The sequence below is a fragment of the Myotis nattereri genome, assembly GCF_964212035.1.
Source record: "Myotis nattereri genome assembly, chromosome: 5".
Taxonomy (NCBI): Eukaryota; Metazoa; Chordata; class Mammalia; order Chiroptera; family Vespertilionidae; genus Myotis; species Myotis nattereri.
In genome coordinates, this window is record NC_138080.1 from 82,578,986 (window position 1) to 82,594,077 (window position 15,092).

At 45.4% G+C, this 15,092-nt stretch overlaps 1 protein-coding gene across 3 annotated transcripts in view; it reads left to right on the top strand.

Annotated features, from left to right (window-relative positions):
• Window positions 1-1,428: 1,428 nt before the first annotated feature.
• The window catches only part of LOC308518976 (protocadherin gamma-C4), a gene marked incomplete at its 5' end in the record, with an annotated part of 148,230 nt that continues 134,566 nt past the window's right edge, over window positions 1,429-15,092 (top strand). Inside the window, one exon of one of the 3 annotated variants that reach the window (XM_081090828.1) lies at window positions 1,429-3,852. In XM_081090828.1, coding sequence (XP_080946954.1) covers window positions 1,429-3,852 — 2,424 coding nt within the window. Of the gene's footprint in view, window positions 3,853-6,575; window positions 8,997-11,760; window positions 14,016-15,092 lie in introns of those variants that run through there. The other 2 variants (XM_081090843.1, XM_081090827.1) reach the window with 2 other exon arrangements.

Here is a 15,092-nt window from a genome sequence, read left to right on the forward strand (position 1 = left end):
AAGAGCATGAATCAGAATGTTAACATTTGGGATAATGTGGATAATAAGTATATGGGAACCTTTGTTCTATTTTGTAACGTTTTTATAAGTCTGAAATTAATAAAAAAAAAACAAAATGTTTAAGAACTGATCTCAAATATGGTGAAATATTAAGATTTGATCAATCTTAAATGGTATGTACACAGACTTCCATTACATTATTTTCTATGCTTGCCTATATGTTTGATATATTTCAGAATTAACAAATGCATTATTCATAAATACATAAAAATAAAACAGGAGTAAGAAGACATCCACTGCATTGTATTTTATGTGCTTAGAAAACACTAACAACAGGGGGGAAACTCAGCAAGCTCTAACAACTCTGAGTGACTTAGTCTCCATGTGATAAAACACCGTCCTGTTTCTTTAATGTTCCATGCTGCCTCTCACCTCAAAGCATTTGTACTGAGGTTCTAGAACACTGCTCCTGCCTCTTTCTTGATCCAATCCTACCCTTTAGGATTCAGCTTGAATTATGTCCTGGAAAATGGCCCCCAAATCTAAGCTAGTTACCCTTCCTATGTATTCCCTCATTGCCCAGTGTTTCCCACCATCACAACAGTAATACTCTATCATAAATACTCTCTTTACTTTCCTTTGTCCTCCACTATCCTGTAAACGTCAGGAGAACAAGGACTGTGTTCATCAGATTCACCATTTCTATCTCCAGCATCAATTAGACAATGTGCCAGGCACATGATAGTCACCCAATTCAGTGTCTAATAATTCAGTATTTTAAATACAGGTCTTGAAGTTAAGTGCTAAGCCATCAAGCACAGAAATTCAAAATATATAACCTTAGAAGATAATGTAGCTAATGCTTTCAAATTAATCTTATTGCCTCTGACTATAAAATAAGAGGTTGAAGATGTTTAGAGCAAGGGCAGCGGCAGCAACCTTAATCAATGCCTTGAACTTCAATAATACCCTCCAAGCAATTACTATCAAGCTCACATTCGTTTACACCATTCTTATTAATTCTGAGAGAAAGACTCCTGACTTGAACGAGTTCCTTCTAAGATATCTTAGAACTGTAAGGTTCTTCCAAGAAACTTGAAAGTCACAAAGCTAACATAAACATCAAGGTTTGCCTGATAGAGTGCAGATATTACTTAGGCCTCTGAGCGTCGCTGTTGACCACCCAAGAAGTAAAAGCCCACAAGACACTCGATCCTAAGCTACGCCAGCTACAACACAGAGGGCTGGGCATTCGGCCCCCAAGCTTCCGGGCGGCTAAGAAATTCAGTCCAGCCGCCCTCTTGTTCTCTCCACAGTGAGCTGGGTCCCTTGAGTGCTGGTTCCATTCCCCAGGCCTTGAGGAATAAAGATTGGAATCCCGCACTGGATGCTGGAAGTTGCCTCGGAGAAAAGATTGCAGCGGAAGAAATGGCGGTTCTGCAAAAGTTGCCACAACGCAGAAGGCTGGTCCTGCTGTGTCTCCTTTCGGCGGCCCTGTGGGTGGCCGCAGTTGGGCAGATGCGTTACTCTGTGCCAGAAGAGGTCGACAAAGGCTCCTTCGTGGGCAACGTCGCCAAGGACTTGGGTTTGGAGCCTCTGGCACTGGCGGAGCGCGGAGTCCGCATCGTCTCCAGAGGTAGGACGCAGCTCTTTGCTCTCAATCCGCGAAGCGGCAGCTTGGTCACGGCGGGCAGGATAGACCGGGAGGAGCTCTGTGCGCAGAGTGCTAAGTGTCTGGTGAATTTTAACATTCTTGTGGAAGATAAATTGACTATTTATTCAGTAGAGGTGGAAATAACAGATATAAATGATAATGCCCCTGGCTTTGGAGTAGAGGAACTGGAGCTAAAAATCAGTGAAACAACTACGCCGGGATTCCGGATTCCTCTAAAGAGTGCTCATGATGCGGACATACGAGAGAACACCCTCCAAAAGTACGAACTTAACCCAAATGACCACTTCTCCCTGGACGTGCGAAACGGGGCGGATGGGAACAAGTCCCCGGAGCTGGTGCTGGAGCGCGCCCTGGACCGCGAGGAAGAGGCTGTTCACCGCCTGGTTCTCACGGCTTTGGACGGGGGCGACCCGGTCCGATCTGGCACCTCCCGTATCCGCGTTATGGTCCTGGATGCGAACGACAACGCGCCTGTCTTTACACAGCCCGAGTACCATGTAAGTGTTCCAGAGAATATGCCCGTCGGCACGCGGATACTCACAGTGACCGCCACTGACGCAGATGAGGGATACAACGCTCAAGTGGCATATTTTCAAGAGAAAAACCCTGGAAAATCCTCAGAGGTATTTGAGCTTAAGCCAGCATCTGGAGAGATAACAATTATAAAAGGTCTAGATTATGAGGATGCCAAATTCCATGAAATTGATATTGAAGCTCAGGATGGTCCAGGCCTTCTGACCAGAACGAAGGTTATTGTCACAGTTCTGGACGTGAACGACAATGCCCCAGAATTTTACATGACCACTGCTACCAGCTCAATCTCTGAAGACTCTCCTCCAGGAACCATAATTGCACTTTTCAATGTGCATGACAGAGACTCTGGGCAGAATGCGTTTATCACGTGTTCACTCCCAGAGAACCTTCCTTTCAAGTTAGAAAGGTCAGTGGACAATTACCACCGGCTGGTTACAACCAGAGCCCTTGACAGAGAACAGTTTCCCTCTTACAACATCACTGTGACCGCTAAAGATGGGGGGAACCCGTCTCTGTCCACGGATGCTCACGTTTTGCTGCAGGTGGCAGACATCAATGACAACCCACCCACCTTCCTTCACACTTCCTACTCTGCCTACATGCCTGAAAACAACCCCAGAGGCGCCTCCATCATTTCTCTGACAGCTACTGACCCGGACAGCGACCACAATGCCCATGTAACGTATTCCTTGACTGAGTACACCCTTCAGGGGGCGCCCCTGTCATCCTACATCTCCATCCACTCTGACACCGGTGTCCTCTATGCGCTGCGCTCCTTTGACTACGAGCAGTTTCGCGAACTTCAGCTGTGGGTGACAGCACAGGACAGCGGGGACCCACCGCTCAGTAGCAACGTGTCTCTGAGCCTGTTTATTCTGGACCAGAACGACAACACACCGGAGATTCTGTATCCCGCACTCCCCACCGATGGTTCCACCGGCATGGAACTGGCGCCCCGCTCCGCAGAACCCGGATACCTGGTGACCAAGGTGGTGGCAGTGGACAGAGACTCAGGCCAGAACGCCTGGCTGTCCTACCGCCTGCTCAAGGCCAGCGAGCCAGGGCTCTTCGCGGTGGGGCTGCACACGGGCGAGGTGCGCACTGCGCGGGCCCTGCTGGACAGAGATGCGCTCAAGCAGAGCCTGGTGGTGGCTGTTCAGGACCATGGCCAGCCCCCTCTCTCTGCCACTGTCACGCTCACAGTGGCTGTGGCTGACAGCATCCCAGATGTCCTGGCCGACCTGGGCAACCTGGAGCCCTCCGCTGACCCTGATGACTCCAGCCTCACTCTGTACCTGGTGGTGGCAGTGGCTGCGGTCTCCTGCGTCTTTCTAGCCTTTGTCATCGTGTTGCTGGCGCTCAGGTTGAGGCGCTGGCACATGTCACGTCTGCTCCAGGCTTCAGGAGGCGGGTTGGAGGGCCTGCCTGCCTCGCACTTTGTGGGCGTGGACGGGGTGCAGGCTTTCCTGCAGACCTATTCCCACGAAGTCTCCCTCACTGCGGGCTCGCGGAAGAGTCACCTGATCTTCCCGCAGCCCAACTATGCAGACACACTCATCAGCCAGGAGAGCTGCGAGAAAAAGGATTTTCTCTCAGCGCCTCAGTCTTTACTTGAAGATAAAGGAGAAGAAACATTGCCTCAGGTAAACTTTATTCACAATATGCTTATGAGCTATCACTAAAATAAATAAAATTGCCTATTTACTTAGCTTCCTCCACTGTTTACCATATTTCTTCTATTTTGCATATTTCCTTGATAGTATATTCAATATTTAGTAAATGAGTCCTGGTGAATTATATCTCGCTACTTCTAAGTTTTAACACACTGTAAGGGGGAAGAGGGGCTAGAATCATAGTGTCATAAGTATAAATCAGGAGTTAGTAGGTAAAGATGATATGTCAGTTATCGAAAGAACATTGGGAACCAGGGCTACTGGTTTTTTATACATTGTTTCCCATCTTTGGGTAAATCACCTCATCTACCTGGGTTAATAATTCTTTCTCTCTTAACAATATGAAGATTGATTTTATCTTTACTCAAGTGCTTTAAAAATTAAGGCTTTTATATTTGAATTACTTTATAAATAATGAAACACTTTATTTGGTTAGTTTCTTCTCATCCAATCTTATTTTTCCTTCAGTTTGGCAGTGAGGGTCTTTATTTTATTTGATTTGCATGGTCTTCCCCATTTAAAAGATGGAAATTTAGAAATACCAATGCTTCATCATGTTTCAGGAAGATATGTCATGGTATTTCTGCTTAGTTACAAATCTCATTCATCTCTAGATTAACTAGGTGTTCCTTGAAGAAGTGATTGAATTATTGTTTGCTCTATAATAAATAGGTAGTATAATAGTAAACATGTTTCTCTTTTATGTTTTTATTTTTCTCATATCTTATCATCATACTAGAGGCCTGGTGCACAACATTCGTGCACTGGGGCGGGGGGAGGTCCCTCAGCCCAGCCTTCACCCTCTCACAGTCTGGGATCCTGACAGCTAATGACCCCGAGGGGTCCTTGTCGTTGCCACAGAGGCAAGAGAGGCTCCCGCCACCACCTCTATGCTCAACAACAGTGAGCCTGGCTTCTGGCTGAGCGGTGCTCCCCCTGTGGGAGCACACTGACCACCAGGGAGCAGCTCCTGCAATGAGTGTCTTCCCCCCTGGTGGTCAGTGCGCATCATAGCAACCAGTCATTCTACCATTGGTCGATTTGCATATTAGCATTTTATTATATAGGATTACCTTTTTATCTTTAAAAATAATATATATCTTCAAGGGACTTAGAGACGATGTCAGTAATTGCCCCTAAAATCCTCCTTATAAATCTCTCTTTTCAAACTTTTCCATTTATAGCAGCTATTTAATACATTCCCAATCCTGCCATGGATAGCTCCTCAGTCCCCCTCAGAAACCATGGCTTTCCTTCCCCATTCCTTTTTCCATATTGGCTTTCAGTATGTTATCACATATTTAATCATGGAATAAAGAATGCACTAATATTCTATGTAACTGGCATTATTTTTATTTTTATTTGGAAGTAATCATGCACTAACTGAGTCTTGTATTTAATGGTATCATCATCTTTCAAGGTTCTGTGATTATTATAATTAAGGGCATCTGAATACATCTGAGAAAATGTATTCCATTGTGTTGTGAGATAAAATTGTAACTCATTGTGGAATAATATAACATCTTGTAGGTAATTAATAAGTTAACTGAGGAAAATTAAAGACAGTTTCTTTTAGTATGTATAGTAACTTCACAAGAATAAATGCCTTAAACCTGTGTATATAATGCATCATAATTGAAATGACAACTGTATTGTATTTTTATTTTGTGCTTGGAAAGGAAAATGCACAGAAAAAAAGGGGTTTCTGTAACATAAAACAAATGTTTATCTCCACTAGGTGGGTCTTTTAAAACCCTCCTCAAACTCTAGATTTGAGCAAAGTGAACTACTTTTAGTACCCTGGAGTTCTGTGGTTTCTCACTCACATCTAAGTCCTGCCATGCTGTTCTCTCATTCCAGGCCTTTCCCCTGATCCACTCTTCTCATGTTTTTTGGGGAAAGCCTTTGCTAAACTCCAAGGCCAGAATGACAGTGCACTGTCATTTATTGTTTGCTTTTATATCTTCATAATATCTGTGAAGGAAGTGACTTGTCCATGTTGTTCATCTGAAATCCCCAGATATTGTCTGACACCCAATTATATGTTTGTTTAATGAGTTGGTTAAATAAAAATAGTAAAACCAAGATGTCATGCTATTAGGGACAAACTTCAAGAGGCATGGTTTATAAATATGGCTGATGTTTCTGTGTGGTTCTTAAACTTTGAATATCTCGAAACAATAACTCCATCATGTTTGAAGCAATATTGATGACATTAAGGTTAGTTCATGGCTTCCAGAGGAAATAACTTGAAGTCACATCCTTTAACGTAAAGCATTTCAATTATGTGAAACAAACACCAATCCTGCTACCTCTTATCAAAATGATTTTGGGTGTTAGGAAACTTTAAAAATAGAAATTTGTCAACAATAAAAAAAATTTTTTTAATACAAATTTGAGTTTGCCTGAGAGGGTGCAATAAACGGTTAGGCCTCTGAGCGTCGCTGTTGACCACTCAAGGAGGAAAATGCAATGGGAGAGCGAGTCCACCATTTCCTTGTTTCTAAAAAGCAAAAGGAGTCAGCAAATCATCCTCAGAAGATCCAGGGCTGCTACGCTCACCTGTCGGTCAACCAGCTCTGTGACCCATGAATTAGGCCCATGAAGGGCTTATCTCATTGAGAAAATCAGAGTGGGTTCCGTCGTGGGAAGCTGGAACTGGACACAGAAAAAAAGAATTCGCCAAAAAGGAAATGACCAATTATCTGATCAGAAACAGCGCAGGACTGACCCTGCTGTGCGCGCTCCTGGGGACGCTGTGCAAGACTGGATCGGGGCAGATCCGGTACTCAGTGCTGGAGGAGCTGGACAGAGGCTCCTTCGTGGGCAACATCTCCAAGGACCTGGGGCTGAAGCCTCCGGAGCTGGCAGAGCGCGGAGTCCGCATCGTCTCCAAAGGTAAGACGCAGCTCTTTGCTCTGAACCCTCGAAGCGGCAGCTTGGTCACCGCGGACAGGATAGACAGGGAGGAGCTCTGTGCGCAAAGCACGCGGTGTCTAGTAAAATTTAACATCCTGGTTGAAGACAAACTGAATATTTTTGAAGTAGAAATAGAAATTAAGGACATTAATGATAATGCTCCTGATTTTCTAACGGAGGAATTGGAAATAAAAATTGGTGAACTAACGGCTCCTGGAACTCGATTTCCACTTAAGACTGCATTTGACCCAGATGTGGGCATAAACTCTCTGCAAAACTACCAGCTTAGCCCCGATGACTACTTCTCCCTGGCTGTGAAGGTTGTCTCTGATGGAGCCAAGTACCCAGAGCTGGTGCTGGAGCAGGCTCTGGACCGTGAGGAAAAGAAAGTTCATGAGCTTGTCCTCATTGCTTCTGATGGTGGGGACCCTGTTCACTCTGGCAACTTGTACATCCAAGTGATAGTTCTGGATGCGAATGACAATCCACCAGTATTTACCCAGCCTGAGTATCAAATAAGTGTTCAGGAGAACTTGCCAGTGGGCACCCGGCTGCTCACAGTGAATGCCACTGACCCTGATGAGGGATTCAATGCTCAAGTGTCCTACATACTAGATAAAATGCCTGGGAAAATTGCTCAGATTTTTCATCTCAACTCAGTGACTGGAGATATATCCATATTAAAAAGTCTAGATTATGAGGATGCTATATTCTATGAAATTAAAATTGAAGCACAAGATGGACCAGGTCTCCTCTCAAGAGCCAAGATTCTAGTCACAGTTCTGGATGTGAATGACAATGCCCCAGAAATTATAATCACTTCTTTCACAGGATCAGTCTCAGAAGAGGCTCCTGCAGGAAGAGAAGTTGCCCTTGTCAATGTGCATGACCGGGATTCTGGTCAAAATGGGCAAGTCACAGTTTTTGTTCTGGGAAATATGCCATTTAATTTGGAAAAATCAATAGCCCAATATTACCGTTTAGTGACAGCCAGATCCCTGGACCGGGAACAGGTTTCTGAATATAACATCACTCTGAGAGCAACAGATGGAGGAAGTCCACCACTGTCTACAGACACTCACATCATGCTACACGTGGAAGACATCAATGACAACCCACCTGCCTTCACCCATGCCTCCTACTCTGCCTATGTTCCAGAAAACAACCCCAGGGGAGCCTCCATCTTCGCTGTGACCGCCCAAGACCCTGACAGCATCAAGAATGCCCACATCACTTACGCACTGACTGAGGATACCATTCAAGGGGCGCCTCTCTCCACTTATGTCTCCATCAACTCTGACACTGGAGTCCTCTACGCTCTTCGATCCTTTGACCATGAACAGGTTAGAGACCTGAAAGTACTGGTGACAGCCAGTGACAGCGGGGACCCTCCTCTCAGCAGCAACGTGTCTCTAACCCTGTTCGTACTGGACCAGAATGACAATGCACCTGAAATCCTCTATCCCATCCTCCCCTCGGACGGTTCCACTGGTGTGGAACTGGCGCCCCGCTCTGCAGAGCCCGGATACTTGGTAACTAAGGTGGTGGCGGTGGACAGAGACTCAGGCCAGAACGCCTGGCTGTCCTACCGCCTCCTTAAGGCCAGCGAGCCAGGGCTTTTCGTGGTTGGGCTGCACACAGGAGAGGTGCGCACTGCCCGGGCCCTGCTGGACAGAGATGCCCTCAAGCAGAGCCTGGTGGTGGCAGTCCAGGACCATGGCCAGCCCCCTCTCTCAGCGACAGTCACACTCACTGTGGCTGTGGCTAACAGCATCCCAGATGTGTTGGCTGACTTGGGCAGTCTTGAGATCCCTTCAACTCCAGAGGCCTCAGACCTCACTCTGTACCTCGTGGTGGCAGTGGCTGCGGTCTCCTGCGTCTTTCTTGCCTTTGTTATCATCCTGCTGGCACTCAGGCTGAGGCGCTGGCACTCATCACATCTGCTCCAGGCTTCAGGAGGTGGGTTGGCAGGTGTGCCCACCTCACATTTTGTGGGTGTGGATGGGGTGCAGGCTTTCCTGCAGACCTATTCCCATGAGGTCTGCCTCACTGCTGACTCGGGGAAGAGTCACCTGATCTTCCCCCAGCCCAACTATGCTGACACACTCATCAGCCAGGAGAGCTGTGAGAAAAGCGAGCCACTTTTGGTAACTCAAGATTTACTCGAAGCAAAAGGAGACCCCAAGCTACTTCAGGTGAGTTTCTTTCTTTCTTCTTCTAATATTATAAAGAACAATTATGCCAGCGTGATTATTATAAAGCTTGTATAAGCTTAGTCCTGTTGTTTAAATACTTGTTTTTCTCTCTTTCTGAACCTGTGGTAGGGCTACATGTCCTTGTCTAGTGTAACTGAGAGGGCTTAGGACCTAGTTCTGGCCAAGACCTTGTAAGTGGAAGAAGGTGTGTCTCTACCTGGAGGAAACTCTAGTTGCCATTGTGGGAATGTCCAGATCTTAAGATTCTCTTTGAAAGTGTGATTGCTCCATCTATCCGAGTCCTCGGTTAGATGAGAGATGAGTCCTGTGGTTACCCAACATTGACCTATACCTGTGACAAATAGACCTTTTTCATTTAAAATCCCTGTGGTTTGAAGATTGTCACTCCAGCCTACTTAGCCTATCCTGACTGATACAAACTACTAAATATATATATTTAGTTAGTTTGTTTAGGCTCCCATAAATGATGCTTAACTCCTTTTAAGACCATACTCTTTCTCTCAATGACATAAAAATTGTAGGATAAAAAAATGTAGTTGGTCACATTGTTTTACTTGGCCTGTAGTCCCTATTATGTATGCTGAAAATGAGTGGTGTATTCATATTGATTGAAACTGTTTTCCTGAAGATGGGAAGTTCAATTGCCTAAACTGTTATGAGCTTTGGAGTGGTATTTCTTGTCCTTTGAGAAGGATAAAAAATGTAAAGAGATATGTCTTGGCCTTTGCATATTCCCAGGCCATATGCTGCAATAAGGAAATAGGAGTCTACAACTTCCTTTGGCCAGAAATTGCGGCCCATTTATAAAATTACTTTCACCCATAAAGTCACATCAGAGAGTCATCCAAAGTTACAAAATATATTTCATTACAGCTCAAACAAAGGAACAGATATCTCCCTCAATATATTAGGGAGAGTTACATTTAAAAGTGTGTGACAACAGGGCCTGAACAAAATAATTCAAACATGCAAATACACACAGGAAAAAGGCACATAACCTTTGGAATATCTTTTTAGGAAAGATATTCCTTACTCCTTTTCTCCTTACTTTCCTTGTAAGGAGAAAAAATATATTAAATGGCTAGTGTCAGGAGAACTTTAGATGTTCAAAGAGAATTTTCTAAGAATCCCATATAAAACATAACCTACACAGATGTTGTGAAGATGCAGAGGAAATACAAAGGCAGTGCAATTTCCATCTACAGGTATAGATAATAAAAGGTTGCAGACATCCTTTTTTCACTATAAAAGTATTTTTTTAAAGGATGGGCAAGAATTCGTTATAAGAGAAAGGGTGAAAATTCTAATGAAAGGAAGAAAAAGTATAAAGGAAAAGATGTCGTAGGAAAACAGGTCTGTTTTGACTGAGTGTAAGATGAGTATGGTTCAGCACTGAAAATTATAGAACAAATTGTTGGGTTGATATCGATTTGGTAGTGCATTTATTTGTTTTTGTTACCCAAGACCAGTTCAAGAATTACAGGTAAGTTCTAAAATGGAGTGTGTAAATATTCTCACTGCGTCTCCAAAATTAAACCTAGTGATCAAGTCAAACTCATCACATTTATTAATGGTATACATTGGCTGGAGCTGAAAATTGACATTATGGAGTATTGCATACATGTTCATATAATAAAGAAGCATTGGTTTCATAAAAATAAATATGGCTGCCCTAGCTGGTTTGGCTCAGTGGATAGAGCATCAGCCTGTGGAGTGATGGGCCCCAGGTTCAATTCTGGTCAAGGGCACATGCCTGGGTTGCAGGCTCGAGCCCCAGTAAGGGGTTTGCGGGAGGCAGCCAATCGATGATTCTCTCTCATCATGGATGTTTCTCTCTCTCCCTCTCCTTTCCTCTCTGAAATCAATAAAAAAGTACTTAAAAATAAATAAATAAAAATAAATAAATATGGCTCACACAAGATTCAGCTTTATAAATGCATGTATGTGTGCCCAAATTCTAAATTGGTCTCTTTAACAAAACATCAAGCTCTGCTGTACATAACAGGAAGATTATGCTTTAAAAAGATAAGCAATACATTAAAATAAACCTAGGAACTTAACTCACTCTTTTTGCAAAGACTATATCTTTGAAAAAGTATTACGTACGGAATTTATGAAGTATATGTGGAGAGAGTTAAAATACTAAATAAGGGAAGTTATGGATTACAAAAATGTAATGGTCATAATACACTAAAATGAGGATAAAAAGCCAGTAACTTATTTTGTTACATCCATACTAGTCAAACCAATCTTATAAATACAATGAAATTACTGAAGATATTTTTGCCCCCAAACTGAAAAACAAGGCTGTATGCCTTATGAAATATTTAAATGAAAACAGATGTAAAATGGTGGCAACGTTTATGAGATGAACAAAACGGAAAATGTCACATTTAAAGGGAAAACTTTATTTGTTCTTTCAAAGAAATAAAAGGCGAAGTGCATAGATTCAAGAGCCTTACACACTTTGAGGATAGCTATGCAATATGTAGTTTCCCTAAACGACCTCCGGGTGCCGCTGTTGACCAAAGGGAAGAAGGGGTTCTCAGTTCGCCAGAGCTTCCGGAAGAGTGCTTTCTAGCTTTGTCCTGCGCACAGCGGAAACGGACCCGCTCCTGTGCACCTAGATTAGAAGCACGTAACAAGTCCTACCCTCAAGTCTCGAATGTCCAGGGGGCTGTCGTTGGTTTTTTAAACATCCCGGAGACATCTGGAGAAGAAGCTTCCCCATTGAGTTCAAGAAATGCAAAGGAGCTTCAGGCAAGCTGAAACGATGAAGAGTCAGGTACGGTTTCTCTTCTTGCTGTCTTTGTTGTGCGGGGCCATCTCCCAGCAGATCCAGTACGTAATTCCAGAGGAGCTGGCCAAGGGATCAAGGGTGGGGAACCTCGCCAAGGATCTGAGGCTCAGTGTCCAGGACTTGCCAGCTCGAAAACTGCGGGTTAGTGCAGAGGAATTTTTCAACGTGAGTGCGGAGAATGGGGATGTGTTAGTGAGTGGTAGGATAGATAGAGAGAAGATTTGCGGGAGGAAATCTGAATGTGCACTGGAATTTGAAATGGTCGCTGAAAACCCAATGAATGTGTTCCATGTGATTGTTGCAATCCAAGATATTAATGACAATGCACCGAGTTTCCTTGCAAAAGGCATTGACTTAGAAATCTGTGAGTCAGCCATACCAGGGGTAAAATTCCCACTAGACTCTGCACAAGATGCAGATGTAGGAAGTAACTCACTGAAGGTTTACACCATCAACCCCAATGACCACTTCTCTCTGGCAACGAAGGAAAGTCCTGATGGAAGTAAATACCCAGAATTACTGCTGGAAAAGCCTCTGGACAGAGAACAGCAGAGCTCCCACCGCTTAATCCTGACTGCCATGGATGGCGGGGACCCTCCTCTAAGTGGCACCACCCAGATCCAGATCCTGGTCACTGATGCCAACGATAATGCTCCAGTGTTCAGCCAGGACACGTACAGAGTTAGACTCCAAGAGAATGTGCCCCGGGGAACTTCCGTGCTGCGCGTGAAGGCAACTGACCAGGATGAGGGTGCTAATGCACAGATCACCTATGCCTTCCTCAATGCCCCAACAAGCACCAACCTTCTCTTCAATCTCAACCCAAATACTGGTGACATCACAACCAATGGAACAGTGGATTTCGAAGAGACAACTGTGTATATGTTGGCTGTAGAAGCCAAGGATGGAGGCGTACACACAGCTCACTGCAGTGTTCATATTGAAATTGTCGATGAGAATGACAATGCCCCAGAGGTGACATTCATGTCCTTTTCTAACAAGATTCCTGAGGACTCAGACCTTGGAACCGTAGTAGCCCTCATTAAAGTGCGAGACCAGGATTCTGGGCAAAATGGTCTGGTGACATGCTATATTCAGAAAGAAGTTCCCTTCCGATTAGAATCCACCTCCAAGAATTATTACAAGCTGGTGATTGACAGTGCTCTAGACAGGGAGCAGATAGCAGAGCACAATGTCACCATCACAGCCACCGACAAAGGCAAGCCATCCCTATCCTCCAGTACAAGCATCACCCTACACATTGGTGACATTAACGACAACACTCCAGTTTTCAACCAGGCTTCCTACGTGGTTCACGTGCCAGAAAACAACCCGCCCGGGGCCTCTATTGCCCAAGTCAGCGCCTCCGACCCCGACCTGGGACCCAACGGCCAGGTGTCCTACTCCATCGTGGCCAGCGACCTGGAGCCACGGGCGCTGTCGTCCTACGTGTCCGTGAGCGCGCACAGCGGGGTGGTGTTCGCGCAGCGCGCCTTCGACCACGAGCAGCTGCGCGCCTTTGAGCTGACGCTGCAGGCGCGCGACCAGGGCTCGCCCGCGCTCAGTGCCAACGTGAGCCTGCGCGTGCTGGTGGGCGACCGCAACGACAACGCGCCCCGGGTGCTGTACCCGGCGCTGGGGCCCGACGGCTCTGCGCTCTTCGACACGGTGCCGCGCGCCGCGCAGCCGGGCTACCTGGTCACCAAGGTGGTGGCGGTGGACGCGGACTCGGGACACAATGCCTGGCTGTCCTACCACGTGCTGCAGGCCAGCGAGCCCGGGCTCTTCAGCCTGGGGCTGCGAACCGGCGAGGTGCGCACAGCGAGGACTTTGGGTGACAGGGACGCGGCTCGCCAGCGCCTGCTGGTCGCCGTGCGGGACGGGGGACAGCCACCCCTCTCAGCCACCGCCACGCTGCTCCTGGTCTTTGCGGACAGCGTACAAGAGGTACTGCCAGACCTTACCGACCTCCCTTCGCCCTCTGACCCCCAGGCTGAGCTGCAGTTCTATCTGGTGGTGGCCTTGGCCTTGATCTCCGTGCTTTTCCTCCTCGCGGTGATTCTGGTGGTTGCCCTGCGCTTGCGACGCCCCTCTAGCCCCACCACCTGGGGCTGCTTTCAGCCTGGTATTTGCTCCAAGTCTGGCCCCGTGGTTCCCCCCAACTACAGTGAGGGGACTTTGCCCTATTCTTACAATCTGTGCGTTGCCTCGAATCCAGCAATGACCAAATTAAATTTTTCTAACCTGACCCCGGACATGGCGCCCCCTCGGGATCTCCTGTGCGAGGATCCTTCTGTGGATGTATATGCCAATGATGAAGACCCCCAAATCTCTTCTTTTCCCGCACACGTGAGTTTCTATAAACCTACTTAAATTTTATATGTTGTATTTTATTCTCAGTGTGCATAATTAGTTTTGGCCTTTGTCCATTGTTCTAGTAGTGGTAGTGGGAGCGGAGGTGTATTGGATGGGTGGAAATGGGTCTCTCGATTGTTCGTGCTCTTGGCAATTACCTAACTACTACTTTGCAATCGGCACCATTGGCATTTCTGTATGGTCAGCAAATCTTCTCAAAGAGAGCTGTTCTTGGTGGTCACTGCTTTTAGTAATAGCACTACCCGTTCTTAGTTGATGTGTGATACTGTTATTTTCTAGCACATTATAAATGTACTGGCAGTTCTTTCTCCTTAAGTTAAACTTTATGTTCATCTCATCAAATACATCCTAGTTATTATATTTTTTGCTGCAATGTGTATTTTTGTTTTTAAATGTTTTTGTTTATTTTAGAGAGAGAAGAAGGGAGAGGGGGAGAGAGAAACATCTATTGGTTGCCTCCCATAGGCACCCTGATTCCCATGGGGGATTGAACCTGAAACCTGGACATGTTCCCTGACCTGGAACCAAACCAGAGACCTTTTGGTGCAGGGAAGGACACTCAATCAACTAAGCCACACAAGTCAGGGCTGTAATGTGTATTTTAAATATAGTTTTCCAATCATTACGTTTCTTATCACTTATCACATGTAGCAAAGACTGTCAGATCTTACATGTGAATCACTGCCTTTGGGTCAACTTTATCCCACTTCATAATCTCATTCAGGAATAATTTTCTTAACTCTTCTTTAATAATTTATCTTATTCTACTTTGTCATGGTCATAATAAATACAATAGACATTTTTATAAAGCCTTTCCCACATTTTGTCTTTTTAGTATAGGTTTCTGAGAAAAGAATCAATTTTTTCAAAACATCTTATTTTCCTCTCAATCCCCAGAA